The 15527-nt window shown below is 45.1% G+C and overlaps 1 protein-coding gene across 1 annotated transcript in view; it reads right to left on the bottom strand.

Annotated features, from left to right (window-relative positions):
* Nucleotides 1-8078: 8078 nt before the first annotated feature.
* LOC309846934 (uncharacterized protein C9orf85) overlaps nucleotides 8079-15527 on the bottom strand; it is a 110322-nt gene continuing 102873 nt past the window's right edge. Inside the window, exon 3 of the mRNA XM_082696604.1 lies at nucleotides 8079-8139. Within this exon, the coding sequence (XP_082552730.1) occupies nucleotides 8094-8139 (46 nt within the window). The 3' untranslated portion in view covers nucleotides 8079-8093. The remainder of the gene's footprint in view (nucleotides 8140-15527) is intronic.

The raw sequence follows: 15527 nt of genomic DNA, 5'->3' as shown, positions 1-15527 counted from the left end.
GGTGGCTTAGTCGATGGAGCGTCAGACTTGGTTTCTGCTCAGGTCATGATCTCAGGGTTGTGAGATCGAGCCCCCGGGCATGCTCTGGTGCTCAGTGCAGAGTCTGCTTGAGATTCTTTCCCCTTCTTCTCCCTCCCCCTCTGTGCCATCCCCGCCTTCCCAAGTGCTCTCTCTCTCTCTCTCTGTGTGTCTCTCAAATTAAAAAAAAAAAAAATGTTAAGAATCTTGGGACGCCTGGGTGGCTCACTTGGTTAAGCAGCTGCCTTCGGCTCAGGTCATGATCCCAGCGTCCTGGGATCGAGTCCCACGTTGGGCTCCTTGCTCCGCAGGGAGCCTGCTTCTCCCTCTGACTCTGCCTTCCACTCTGTCTGCCTGTGCTCGCTCTCACTCTCTTACAAATAAATAAATAAAATCTTTAAAAAAAAAAAAAAAAAAGAATCCTTCCAGGGGCACCTGGGTGGCTCACTCAGTTAAGCAAACGACTCTTGATCTCGGCTCAGGTCACAAGTTCAACCCTACACTGGGCTCCACACCAGACATGGAGCCTACTTACATAGAAATAAATATATAAATTTTTAAAAAGAAGCCCCTTCTAAAACCTCATCACAACCGAAGTTCACTCACATTACGTAACTCCCCTGAAGACACTAATTGCTTCTTCTGGATCTTTTCTGCTGATCACATCTAGTGATTCTCTGGCCCATTTCTTCCTTTTCCATGTTGATCTTGTTTCTTTGAAACTATCCCTTCCAGTGAACCCCACCTCCAAAGTACAACACAAGCACACACTCTTAGATTCCATTTTTCTGGCATAAATCCTTTATCAGAACCAAAATGAGCCTGTTTGAAAGTCACCAAGGAATCCTTTTCTCTATATTTCTGAATCACGTGTGTGGAAACAAATGCACCTCGCTGATGAGAATGCTGTTAAGGATCCCCTGAGCCTTTGGCTCTCAAACCTGGGGAGAGCCTCACCTGTAGCCCAGCTCCCAGCACCGTTAGCTTCCTTGCTGTGCTGCCCTGAGCGCCTCTGCCATCTGGTGGCCAACGGTGGTATAACTGCACCTTGTGGTCCCTCCTAAAGGCTTCCTGCGAATGCTCTTTCCCAGATCCAGCAATCCCGGATGCCCTACACGTTCTCTCTTTATTTCCCAATGTTCTGCACCAAGTTATGCAGAGACAACAGCCTTGAGTTATCAAAACATGTGATCTTTGTTGCCAGTAAATGAGCCAAATTCTACAACAGTGCCTGTAGGAGTTATACAAACTCCAACAGAGGGGGCCTAGTGTTAAAAATTTATGATGAAAAAGAAGGGAGGAAAGGTAATTCTTGGGGTATAATGAATTAAATTGGTCCAGAGGATTATGTAGCTCTGAAGTTCAAAAGACAAGTGAGGGTCCTGTATGCACGCTGAGCACCACAGGTGGACGCTATCCCAGCTGCACAACTGACCGGCTGTGGGCAAGTTACTTCTCCGATCCTTGGTGTCCACATCAACAATGTGGTGATCGTAACATTTACCCTGCACAGTTTTTCTGGAAAGTAAATAAAATGCCTAGCTTAGTGACTAGCAGGCAGGAGAGTGACCAGTCACTGCTTTAATAACTGTTACTATAGAGATCATTCAAAATGTCAGAATCTCTTCTGTTAAGAGGAGGCAAACTCCTAGCGCACCCATGTGCTTATGATAAGAAAGTGATGCTAGAAATTGGGGGGGGGGGGCCTGAGTGGCTCAGTCACTGACTGAGCCTTTGGCTCAAGTCATGATCCCAGGTCATGTGGGATCGAGTCCTACATCGGGCTCCCTGCTCAATGGAAGCCGGTTTCTCCCACTCCCACTCCCCCTACTTTGTGTTCCCTCTCTCTGTGTGTCTCTCTTTGTCCAATAAAAGTAAATAAATAAATCTTCAAAAATATAAAAATAAAAATTAAATTTAGAGGGGGTTATATATGCAGGAAAACCTGAGGGAGAAGTTGGGACTGGGACTTTTTATTTATGGAGAAGCCATTTACCATCTTTTTTTAATAAAGCCTCTCCTATGAGAAATGCTAATGGGTCACTGTCCTGCTTCATGCCCACTAAAAGGAAGAACCAGAGAGAATGAGGCTAAATTGTTAGTAATTATGCTTAAACCAGAAATACTTCAAAGAATATTATAGATCCTTTTCATGTTTCTACTCTCAAAAGAAATTGTATTTCACCTTAAGCATGCCCAGATATAGACGGGCATGATATGGTCTGAAATGTCACCTACAAGGTGGAAGAGGCCTCATGTGCCCAACCTGCCACCAAGCAGCTGGCCGAGGTGTCACAGCCCACTGAGGGTGCAGGGTCATTCCCGGAAGCTGACATGCTGGAAATTCAGCACTGGCGGTAGCCGGCAGCCAGTAGGTCCGCCTTGGTGAGAGCAGCTCATTCTTTGGGAAAATGCAGAGCCTCCCTTCCTACCAGTATAGCTACTCCATGTTCAGGCAGTCGGTGGCCAGGGAGAGACACTGGCTGATACCCCCTGCCCGTCTGGTTATTGAGCATCTCCCTGGAGCAGATGCCCTTGTGTTCAATCCTATAGGTCCACCTTCATGTTTTCAATCTTCCATTACTGCTAGTTTCATGTCCTTGACTAACTAATCAAGCCATCTGCCCCGCCCAGAAACCTGTATGTATCCATATCTCTGGATGCTTCTCCCACGCAAAGCAAAGAACCAAGTGAACCAAGTGTACTCACTCTGTCCTTGAAGGTCAATACTGAATGACTGTCATGTGGCAGCTGTCCTTTTTCTTCTTCCCTCAATGTACTGATCCAACCCGTCCATGAACCAGACACAAGAGTTTTCCTCTTCTACCACTGGATCATCTGGAAGCTGCCCTCAGAACATCCCCATGAACCGAGGGAAAGGCACCAGTGCCACAAAAGTGACACCCTCTAGACCTGCTTGGGCCTGATGTTTATGAACCATTTTCCCTTCACACAATGGATTGTGGCAGTTCCTTATGACTCAGTGGTCATGACAATATCCAGCCCAAGGTGAGCAACCTGACTGTCATCATCCCTTGGTATCACAGGGTCAGGTGCTCGGTCTCTACAGTGTCATGGTAGCCATCATGGAACCTCTTCTCTATGGGCAGTGGATGTCCGCTACAGGAGGCGTGAGTGCGTCTAGAACCATATCAGTCTGTGCTGTGATTCTCCTACTGGAGCTTGTCAGAGACTAAACAGTACCCCTTTCACATAGACAGTTCCAGCACTACTGGGTCTGCTGGACCATTTAGCACAAGCTTTAGGTCAGATTGTGGTATAACCCAAATCTGTAGCAAAGTTCTTCCTTGCTCCGGTCCTTACCCAGAACTGGTTGTGTCCAAAATCCAAGTGGCCAAAAGGCACTGAGCCTCCTTCTTAATGGTTAAAGGTACAAGGTGCTACAATTTGGCTTTCTGCGTAAAGAAGATGTCCCAGCATACCCCAGCAATCGGACCTCTAATAACTTTCTCAATATGGAGCCCCTTTTTCATTTTCTCTTTCATCCTTTAGAGCAAAAAACTCTGACTAAAGCATCCACAGTGTTTGCTACTTGCTGTTCACTGGGACAAATTAACATTGTATCAGTGATACAATGGACCAATGTGTTATGTTATGCTATAAAATATCAAGATGGTCAAGGTCCACGGGGATTATTTCATGTCAGCAATCAGGAGGGTTAATATAACTTGAGTCCAAGTCCGTAAATGTGTATCACTGCTGGTTCCACGTTGTGAACACCTTGGATAACCTTTATTGACAGAACTGGGGAAAGAAAAAATGCATTTCCCAACACCAATAGCCACACACAAAGTGGCAGATCTGTAACCAAAAAAAGATGCCACACATATCAGAGCAGCTATAATTGGGGATACCTTGGTTTGTTTATGTAGCCCACTTTATAGCAACAATCCATCTGGTTTTTACAAGGGTTATGCAACTGAACTGAATAGGAATATAATGGGGAGCCCTTAACATTTGGAGCTTAGACTCTGTACTATATGAACAGGACTCATACAAAAACCTCCCCAGTGTGTCCTTCTCTTTGGGAAAGAACTGAAGGAATGTGTCCTGTACATACTTGCTGGAGGGTCGCAGGAACCTACCTTCAGACACCCACCCTTCCTTTCAAATGATGGGCTTTGGGTGTGAGAGCTACTGAAATGCGAAAACTGGAACAGAAACCATTGATAGTGGAAACTAACGTGTCTTTTGCTCATCAAGCCTTACTTTCTTTCTGGTTATACAAATCAAGCATTCCCCAGTTGGTGACCCATTGGTCTCACCGCTGAGAACATCACAGTCTTTTTTTTTTTTTTAAGATTATTTATTTATTTATTTGACACAGAGAGAGAGAGAGAACACAAGCAGACAGAGCAGCAGGCAGAGAGGGAGGGGGAAGCAGGCTCCCCGCTGAGCAGAGAGCCTGATGCAGGGCTCGATTCCAGGACCCTGAGACCATGACCTGAGCCGAAGGCAGAGGCTTAACCCACTGAGCCACCCAGGCACCCCAAACATCACAGTCTTAATCATCACTGCAGATCTCTGCCAATCGAGATGCTTGGCCTGACACTCATATTTCTGTTCACTGTAACAGTTCGGTCTCCCTTGCATCCGATGCTTCGAAGCTACCACTGGCATCTGTTATTCAGAAATCTTTTGCTCTCACTGATGCTAGGAAGATTAATTTTGCAATGGCTCCTACTATTGTCAGCCCCAACCTATAAAGGCAACCACCACTGATGTTTCAATGATTCTGGTGCCCTTCCCCAGTACATTCCTCATCACTTTAACCAAAGGAGTACCTTCTGAGCCCTCTTTGAGAATCTAGTCAGCAGGGAGCTTCTCTGAGCTCATGTAATAAATCTATTCTAGCATGCCCACTCTCTGAGCGTAATGACCCCTTCCTCCATACGCTTCCATATCATGACTAAGCTTCAAGGAGCCACCCAACAGCATATGGGAATCAGCTGCATGTTTGTTTACCAGGACATTTAATCCGGAATCATGGGAGAGTGTTCCAGAATCATTTCACTGTTGCTAACCAGTTTTATATTGTTCCTTCACCTCCTCACCCAACTCAATACTCTCAAAATCCATTCCTAAACATGCTCCCTTGGTTCTACAAAGTACATACTAGCCATGCCCTGCAATTATTGGTGAATATCTATTTCTTCCCTAGCAGGTGTTAAACCTCCCCTCTGGGCATATGCTGAGACTTGACCGCAGTTATTGGTCTGGAGGCCATGAGCTGGAGGGTGGGGAAGAGAGTGTCGAATCTTGAGGACAAACATCATCTTGCAACACAGCCTACCTTGGGTAAGGGCTCTGCAAGACCTTCTTGCAAGGGAGGCTGCTCTCTCTCCCCAAGCAAGGATGGTCACTCCTGCCAGCCGGGTGGGTTCAGAGGAATACGGAGAGAGGCCTAAGGTTCTCAGACACATCCTCGCAACTGGCTTTATCCTGGAGCCCTGACTTTAGCATAGGAGACTGGTGGAAGCTGCGCATTCTGGGGTTCCTGGCAGGCCTGCCACCTTATTATTAAATTGATGGCCTGATTGTTAGCAAGGCTGCCCTACAGAGAGACAAAACTCTTCATATGCTACCAAACAAGCCTTCTGGCTTTTACAGCTTCCCTTGAGGTAACAGTTGGCTGACCTGCATGTCTTCTTCTTTTCCTTCAAAGATTCCAAGGCAGACATCCAGCCAACTCCATCATCTTTAGAATTAACCTTGCCCCCCACCACTCAAGTGCCGGGCCTCTGACCAACTCAGTACTTCTCCTTTCACTTATACCTCATCCCAAGCCATCCACCGAGAGCCTTTGTGACTGGGATGCTATCACGTGCAATGGATTAAGGCCACCCCACTCACCACTAGCCATGTTATCTGTATAGGTAAGATGTGTCGGTAAGCCCACTGTGATGCGTCTGTATCCTTGGGCTAGTTCTGGTACCAAATGTCCTAGTTTAGATTTTCCCTAAGGCTGAACCAGAGACTAGGACTTCGACTTGAGTGAGGTGATTCTGGGAAACAGGGGTGAGGGAAAGTGATTCAGGGACAGAAGAAAAGCCAATGTTAAGTGTGCATTGTCAAGGTCACTCCTACCTTGACTCCTGGTACCTCCCAAAAAGTAGAACTGTCTACTCGAAGGATGGAAGGCTGGAACATTTATTCCCTGGCTCCCTTCCCGTATTGGCTGAGGACTGCTTCTGAAGCCATTAACTCCCCTCACTGCCAGGCTACAGTTGGCAGGGTTACCCTTGAATATCAATCAAAGTAATAATCTATAGCAATAATATAACCTCATGAATTCTGAGCCCTGTGGACACAAATCTTTTCTTTGGCCCGTAAGACCTTCATAATCATAGGTTGACGGACAATGTTCATACAGTTTTGGGGTTTTGTTATAATTGACTCGTGGCCACACTACCAGTCTACTACATAGATTCAGTGTAATACACCGTTTTAAAAGCTCTGTTTCACTTCTTTTCATAAGATTGGAAAGCTCTAGAAAAATAAGCAGTAAAAACCTTTAAAGAATTTTTAACAAGATTAAATACAGATGCCAATTTAACTAACATTTCAGTAGGTCTGTTATTCCTGAAACTTATTGTCTAAAATGTTAATTATCTTGGCATTGAACTTGAGATTTCAAAAGGTTGTTCCTGTACAAATTTCATGGTTATTAAAGGCTATAGTAGAACTTCAACATGAACACAGAATAGTCATTATAAATGGTCCCTTGACCCTCAAACACATCAAAACACATACACATGCATAATTATACTTTGTAATATATTTGGAAGAAGCTGTCAGGAAATAATCACAGGAAATACTTAAGACTAACGAGGAATATGAAAAAGTATTCACAGGGGCACCTGGGTGGCTCAGTGGGTTAAAGTCTCTGCCTTTGGCTCAGGTCGTGATCCCAGGGTCCTGGGATCGAGCCCCGCATGGGGCTCTTTGCTCAGCAGGGAGCCTGCTTCCTCCTCTCTCTCTGCCTGTCTCTCTGCCTACTTGTGATCTCTCTCTGTTAAATAAATAAAATCTTAAAAAAAAAAAAAAGTATTCACAACAATAAGAGCAGAAGAATCTGAGTACATGAATGACCAGGGAATCCTCTCAGCCAAAAACTGAAGTCACCATATGCCTGTCTCTTGGGAGATATGAAAGGTAAAAGAGTATTGAACGAGTCAGAGCATGGAGGAAACATGAAAAAGAATAAGACCTACTAGGAGGTCTGTTGCTCTGAGTACGGAATGAGGTTCCCCCGAAAGTCACTTGATGCACCTGCCTTGTTCCCTGCTGGTCGTCACTGTCTGACTCTTGCTTGTGGAGCAAGCTGTGGCTTTAGCCTTTAAAGTCACATTCTTGGTTATCACCTCTGAGAGGGTCTTGCACCGTGAGTCCTACAACCCTTCTCTCAGCAGGACTCAAGAGCTACCTTTTTTCAATATGATTAATAATTCAATGGATTTGGATGCCTGGGTGGCTCAGTCCGGTGTCTGCCTTCAGATCAGGTCGTGACCCCAGGGTCCTGGGATCGAGTCCCATATCGGGCTCCTTGCTCAGGAGGGAGCCTACTTCTCCCTCTGCCTGCTGTTCCACCTGCTTGTGCTTTCTCTCTCTCTCTGACAAATAAATAAACAAATCTTTAATAATGCAATGGATTAGTAACAAGAACACCTGAAATGTGGTTGACCTCAGTTTTGAGCCCTGCACTTCAAATTGGGAAAGGCCCACAATATGGTCAGTTTAAGAGACGGGTCCTCCTTGGAGAGCCAAAGAGGCAGCAGAATGTAAAGCAAAGAGCATGGATTTAAGCATCAGGCACATCTGGATGTGAGTCCCAGCTCACTGAACCACACTGGGAGATTTGCAGATGGTCTCTGAACTTCATTAACTATCAAGGAAGGAAGCTGAGAACGACCACCTTCCAGGGCTGAGCTCTCCGTATTGTCCACTTGATAAATACCAGCATGCGATGGCTGGGAAGTACAGGCTCGGGAGTGCTTGCCACTTACCGCTGTGTGATCTTGGGCCAATTATTACCCTCTGTAGGCCTCAGTTCCTTATCTGCGACATGGGGATAATGACAATACCTTCCTCCCTGGCTGGCTGGGAAGAGAAAAAGCATGACTGCTCTTAGTACACTGACCTCTTTCAATTCCTCAAACTGCCAGGCTTATTAGTATCTCAGGAACTTTGTCCCTGCCTTCTCCCCTGCCTGTAACTGGTGTGTGTGTGTGTGTGTGTGTGTGTGTGTGTGTGTGTAAGCATTTACACCAGTGCCTGGCACATAGGAAGTATTCTGCAAAACTGAGCTGCTGCAGTGTCACTATTACTCTTTAATCCTACAGAACTCTGAAAATCCTGAGGATTTGGGAGCTAGTTCCTCCATCTTCCAGAAATCTTTAATCTCTTCCAAGGCTAGCTGAACTTCTGCTGCATATACTGGTCCAGGAAGAGACACATTCCCCAAGGCACCTGAGAGGCATAGTTGGTTAAGGGTGTGACACTTGGTTTGGGCTCAGGTCATGATCTCAGGGTCATGAATTAGAGCCCTGAGTCAGGCTCCTCGCCTAGGGAGGAGTCTGCTTAAGAATCTTTCTCCCTCTCCCTCTGCCCCTCCTCCCCTCAATAAATAAATAATATGAGAGAGAGAGAGAAAGAAATAAAAAAAGAAAGAGGAAGGAAGGAAGGAAGGCAGGCATTTGCCTGGCTAACTCAGAAGAATGTTAGACTCTTGATCTCAGGGTGGTGGGTTTGAGTCCCACACTGAGCATAGAGCTTACAAAAAATAAATAAACTTAAAAAAAAAAAAGAAAGAAAGAAATGCATTCCTCCCCCCACAAATAAAAATAGAATTACCATATGAATCAGTAATTCCACCACTGGGTATTTACCAAAGAATATGAAAACACTAATTCAAAAAGATACATGCAGACCTGTGTTTATTGCAGCATTATTTACAACAGCCAAATGATGGAAGCAGCCTGAGTGTCCATGGATGGATGAACAGATATAAAAGATGTGACACACACACACACACACACACACACACAGAATATGACTCAGCAGTAATAAGGAACGGGATCTAGCCATTTGCAACAACATGGACAGATCCAGAGGGTGTAATGCCAAGTGCAGTGAGTCAAGAGTTCAGACAAATACAGTGTCATTTCATTCATATGTGGAATTTAAGAAACAAAACAAACTGATAAGAAGAGACAAACAACAAAACAGACTCTTAGAGAATGAACTGATGGTTGCCAGTGGGGGAGGGGGAAGGGGCGGAACAGGTGTTGGGGAGTGAGGAGGGCGCTTAGGATGAGCACTGAGGAAGGTGCAGAACTAGTGAATCATTACGTGGTACACCTGAAGCTAATGTAACACTGTGTGTTAACTATACTGGAATCAAAAAAATTTTTAAAGGAAGAAAGAAATACATCCCTCTAGGACGTCCCATCCCCCAATTCCTCTGTCATGTACCTAGAATGTGCACAAAGAAATACTGTACCCACACGCCAAGCTAAACTTTTCAGTATCTTCTTTTCTCTGTTTTTAAGCACGAGTTACCTCACTATCTGTTGAGAGGATTAAATGAAGTGAGGAATATGACTTGTATGTATGTAATACCGGGTCACTCACCTGTCTTTAGAATAAATCTAAACTCTTCAGCGCAGCCTTCGCCTTCAGACCTCACCCCTACACTTCCCTTCCCCCCCCCTGCTCTATGTACATTGGCTTCTTTCTATTCATTAAACACCACGTTTACTCATAGCTCTGCAACTCTGCCCTTGTGTTTTGCCCTGCTTGTAATGCTCTCCCTCCAGATGTTTCAAAACTGCTTGGTCCGTTGTCTGACGAATACCTGCTGGGAGCTTCTGCGCCCCCTGTCCCCACACCACCTGCTTAGTCTGAGTGGTGCTGCCCCCCAACCTTGCTACCACGCCCTCTTTTCTTTTCCTCATGGTACTTATCATCATCTGACTTACTTTGCTCATTTACTCACTTATGAACATTTCTCTCCAGGAGCAAGAGCCCTGTCTGGCTGACAGCCCTTCCCCCAGTGTCTACAGACAGCACCTGGCCTATGGGAGATGCTCCGTAGATCTTTCCCCAGAAGTGGACCTGCTCCACAAAGGTGTAAGGACGCAGGTATCTCGGGAAGTATGTCACAGTGACTGGCCATGGCCACTCACAGCCAGTGCTGTGGTCACCAGAGCCGAAGGGCTCCGCACATCCCGGAGGCCTTCTTTCTTAGGGATGCTCTGAAGGAGGAATCACTTCAGACAAAAGTAGGTGAGCGGCATGGTGTAGGGAAGTCTTTTTGTGGAGAGAAGAGCTGTGAGCCCCCAAACAAGACAGGGAGATCCTCACAGCACCCATAAAAAGGCAACAGTCACTGAGAGGGAAGCCCGACCCAGGAGAGAACACGTGGAAGACATCAAGATGGAGGCCGAAGAAGAAGGAGCACAAAGGGCATCGTGAAATGGATTTGGAACCAGAATGGTAAGATGTCAGGAGGACTGCTGTGGGAATGGTCTGCCCCCATAAAACATGTATTTTAGCAATGACCTTGTACATAACTGTTAGAGCACAGTGATAAGAGAAAGAAGACTAACTTTGAGTTGGCTTCATCATTGCTTTTCAATTGTATGTCCTTAACCAAAGGAGTCACTCTCACTTGGGCCTCACTTTAACTCTTAATGTTAACCCTACAGACTGTGGGAACAGGATCCTGCCATTGTGCAGAGAGCCTCAGTGACAATGAGGCTTTGTTCTTGCAAAATTACTCTGAAAAGGGAACAAAGGAGGGAAATGCCTGGCGGCATGCAGAACCCAGTCTCCTGTGGTTACCTTCAACTTCGGGGCCACCATAGTCGGGGTTTGGCTCCCACTCCTACAGAACCTGTGCCCCCAAAACTTGATCCAAGGTCAATTCCACTTACTGCTTTGTGGGTGCTGGTCCCTCCACCAGTTTTCCTAGCCTCACGGCCTTTTTCCCTTCCTTCCTTTACCTGAAATAGACTCTTCCCATGGCTTTTCCGGGTTATCCACAGCCTGCTCAAATGTTATCTCTTCCAAGAGGTTCTCCTATTGGAAAGTAGCTTCCCCGAGAGCAGGGATCTTTTCTGTCTTATTCACCTGCTACACCCTCTCCCTCCTAGAACAATACCTGCCCCATATTAGGTGCTCGATAAATATCAGTTTGTTCATTGAATGGCATAGGAGTTCGGGCTTTTTGCTGGTCTGGTCAGATTCACAATTCTACATTAGCAGGGTCTCTAATACCTATATATTTTGTCAATGTTCTATTTAGCTTCAAGTGTAAAGCACTGACTTTGAAGTTGACCAGATCTAGATTTTAATCTTAGCTTTGACATTTCTAGCTCCATGACTATGGGCAAATTATTTAACCCCTCTAAAGCCTACATTATTTTATAGATACCAACACTTTCCTCATGGGCTAATTTAAGAATTAAATAATATATGCAAAAGGCTTAGTACAAGGCTTAGCACATGATAAGAACTCAATCAATATAACCCATTAATATTATAGACTAATGTGATTGTTACCACTGGTGCTATTTTATCATGTATGCACTTTGCCCTTAGAACAGTGTGACTCAGGACACCTGCCACCTGACCGAGTGCATATCCATTCACCACCGTTGGCTCCCACATGTTTATCCAACAGCTGCAATGAGTGAACCTTAAGGGACAGGTGGAATTTAGAGAGGCTACAGGTGGACACAGGAGGGCATGTCACATTGAAAGGGACTGTCTGGGGAACGGACAAGTGGGAAGTTCGAGGAACCGCAACTAGCTCTACCAACCAGACCCCGAATTACACTCATCCGTTTATTCATTTGGAAACGATTTTCCAATCACCTGTTGTTAAGCAGCCCCTGTGCTAAACGCTGGGAATAAAAAGTATTAGCAAGCCTTCCCTGCCCTCAAGGAGCTCAGTCTAGAGAGGGGACTAGGCTGCAAACTGACACCTCGCAGCTGTAGCAAGAGATACTAGAGTGCAGAAGAAAGGAAGCAAGACCTTTCCAGGTGAAGAAGAAGAGAGGACAAAGCTGAGAGTAGAAGAGGTCCCCAGGCAGAGGCACAGCAGATCAGGCCCAGAGGACTGGTTAAGGAGAATACTGAATGGTGCCTGGGTGGCTCAGTGGGTTAAAGCCTCTGCCTTCGGCTAGGGTCATGATCCCAGGATCCTGGGATAGGGCCCCACATCAGGCTCTCTGCCCAGTGGGAAGCCTGCTTCCCTCTCTTTCTCTGCCTGCCTCTGCCTGCTTGTGATCTCTGTCTGTCAAATAAATAAATAAAATCTTAAAAAAAAAAAAAAAAAAAGGAAAAGCACTGAAGCTTTTCGGTAAGGGAGTGATATAAACACCAGAACTGGAAAAAAAAAAAAATAGAAGAGTAAATAACTGATTTTCAAGTTTACCCATATGCATCCATCTTGAGAGCCTGGACTATTATGAAAGAACAGCAATATCCCTTAATGACATCAATCCAGAGCCTCCCAAACTGACTGTGGTAGAAGCATCTTCGTGTGGAAAGAGACAAATGGGCTTGGAAACCCTGACTTCCTACCCCTTCCCCCTGTGAATAGGAAGAGGATGGGACTTCGGGTAGGGAAAGCACAGGGGTCGCACCCAGGCTCTGTGGGAAACAGAAAATAATAGTAACCTTACAAAAAGGAACCAGACCCCAAAGGAAAAGTTCACTATAAAGATTAACCAGACCTAGCAACATATATATATAGATCAAAGATATCACAGAAACAAAACCTCACACAATGTATAAGCATCAAGTCTGGGGGCGCCTGGGTGGCTCAGTGGGTTAAGCCTCTGTCTTCGGCTCAGGTCACGATCTCAGGGTCCTGGGATGGAGTTCAGCATCAAGCTCCCTGCCCCCTTCTTTGCCTGCCTCTCTGCCTACTTGTAATCTCTCTCTCTGTGTCAAATAAATGAATAAAATATTTAAAGATAGATAGATAGATAGATAGATAGATAGATAGATGCTTTAAAAAAAAAAAAAAAGCATCAAGTCTGTTCCTAGGCCACTGACCTGATAACTGACAAGGGTCCTGGTAAAGTCCTAATACAAGGCCACAGGTGAAGGGCCCATACTGGCAACCTGGTCAGGTCCCCTCTCACTCCTGAGAGCTTTTTCTGTTTCCGTGCTTAATAACACTCTACCGCTTTGCTCAATTCTCCTTTGTCTGGGAGATTCACTCTTACCTCTCTGAGCGATGTTCTCCTAAGAACATTGCTCTCCTGCTTCACCTGGATTGAGCTCCAGAGGGCGCTGTTCTCCTTCAGTTCTCGAGCGAGCAGTGGCACTCAACAGTGAGCCAGCTTCAGGATGCCCTGGTAGAGGGGACACATCCCTAGGGCGCCCCCTCCCCCATCCCCAACTTCCAGATCTAGGATATCGGGGTAGGATCTAAGAATGTGCATTACTAATGAGTTCCCAGGTCAAGGCTAATGCTGCTGGTCCAGAGACCAACTTTGAGAACCACCGTTCACAAGCACCTAAGACCCTTCTTTGGATGGTCAGAAGTACAGGTAAAACAAGATCAGAACATCACAAGGAGACCTTACTTAAGTCTCAGGAGGAAAACAGTCAAACAACAACCAAAAAAAAAAACCAAACAAACAAACAAAACAGAGCAAGATCCGACCCTGTGATACGGCTTACGCTGTATGGATCTGAGTTTTGAGAGCCCTCCGGGGTCTGGCTTGTTGACTAATAGCTGGTCTCTCTTCCCCAGCTTTCTTTAGGGCAGGTAAAGAGAGCAAGAAGTTTTATCCCACAGCCTCAGCAGGAATAACACAGGTGAGAACGTAACACAGCGCAATACAAGAACCACATAATCTGAACAAGTGAAATACATATAAAATGGGAAATCCCTTTATTTCCTTAACCATGTCTTATTTATTTTATAGCTTCTTCCAATTGCTAGAACAATTTCTTTGTCCCTGTTGTATGCCTAACATATGTCTGAAGTGAATGGATTTATGGTTTATAACAACGTCTCCTCATGCACAGAAACACAATCTACTTTGCCAATGTTACTCATTTATTTTTACCTGGCTCTATTTAGCCAAAGGACTTTGAATCATGTATTATTTTTGCCATTTATTGCCACAGCTTTCCACATAGCACACAGGCTCAATAAATACAGGCCTATTCTTCTTTATCTCTGTACTACGTCTTCCCTGGATCATTATCTTAGAAACCTGGGCTTAATTACTCATCTCCTATCTGTTTGTGTCATGGCTTGGGGTGACTATGGGTTGTTTTTGAAGAAAACTATGCATATATTTTTTTTTTTCTTACAGCTAATCAATCACTAGCTACTCTCTGATGTCCTCTGTGATCCTCTTGGGGACTGAAATTAAACTTCCCCACTTATGTTTCCCTTCTTGAGAGAAAGAACAAAAGGGAGTTAAAGAGGGTGAGAGCCAGAGCCAGGGAGAGACACAGAGAGACAGAGAGAGAGACGCAAAGTGACTCTTCCAGAAGGATGAATAGCTCCTCCCACCAAGCTACGCACACACTCTTCAAAACACCTCGCAAGTCCCTCAACCTGGAAGTACAAGCCTCGAGAGCTGAGTCACTATCCTAGCCCTAAATAAACTGCTTGACCTGGTTCTGAAGGGGATTACTTTTTGCCTTAGTCACTTACGGATTATTCCTTTGTGCTTTCAGTTGCCACCTGTCTGACTCGCCCAAGATGATTACTGGACTCAAGTCACTTTTCAGACATCAACTTTACACAACCGCGTTTGTTTATGAAAGACGAATCGGGAGCTGAATAGAGTAGAATATGGCCTCGGGATTCTCATTCATATTCCCACAAATGGAAAACAGACCAGGTTAGGAAACAAGAGCAAACAAGAAAATCGTAACAAATTAAAATGTGCCAGCTGTTGGCCAACCTCAGCCAAAAAGTAATCTTTTTCTGAAAGAATAACATCTTGGGGAGCAAGTGTCATGCTTACAGGTCTCTGTGCGACGGACGGTTTGAAGGACATTTAGACTGATGGCTTGGGAGTGAAGACAATTGGTTTATCACATTTGATCCCCATTAACGAAGCAGTGAGGAAAATGGATTTCATTTACGCACAAGGGAGCTGAATTTCAGATTCACTGATGATATCACAGTAAAAATCAGGAAGTAGAACCCAGTCCTCCGAATTCATAGTCTTGTGCTCTAATAAGTATGAATGGGCAAAATGTCAGCCCTCAAAACTTAAGACAAAGAAATACTTGCTTGTAGTCGATACTATTAAAAATCTAAAACGGGGACACCTGACTGGCTCAGTTGATGGAACACAAAACTCTTAATCTCAGGGTTATGAGTTCAAGCCCCACAGTGGGTGTAGAGATGACTTAAGATATAAAATCTTTTTTTAAAACTCTCATGGGGGCGCCTGGGTGGCTCAGTCTCTAAGCATCTGCCTTCAGCTCAGGTCTTGATC

The sequence above is a fragment of the Mustela nivalis genome (genome assembly GCF_964662115.1).
Source record: "Mustela nivalis genome assembly, chromosome: 13".
Lineage (NCBI taxonomy): Eukaryota > Metazoa > Chordata > Mammalia > Carnivora > Mustelidae > Mustela > Mustela nivalis.
This window is presented reverse-complemented; position numbering and strand designations above follow the sequence as displayed.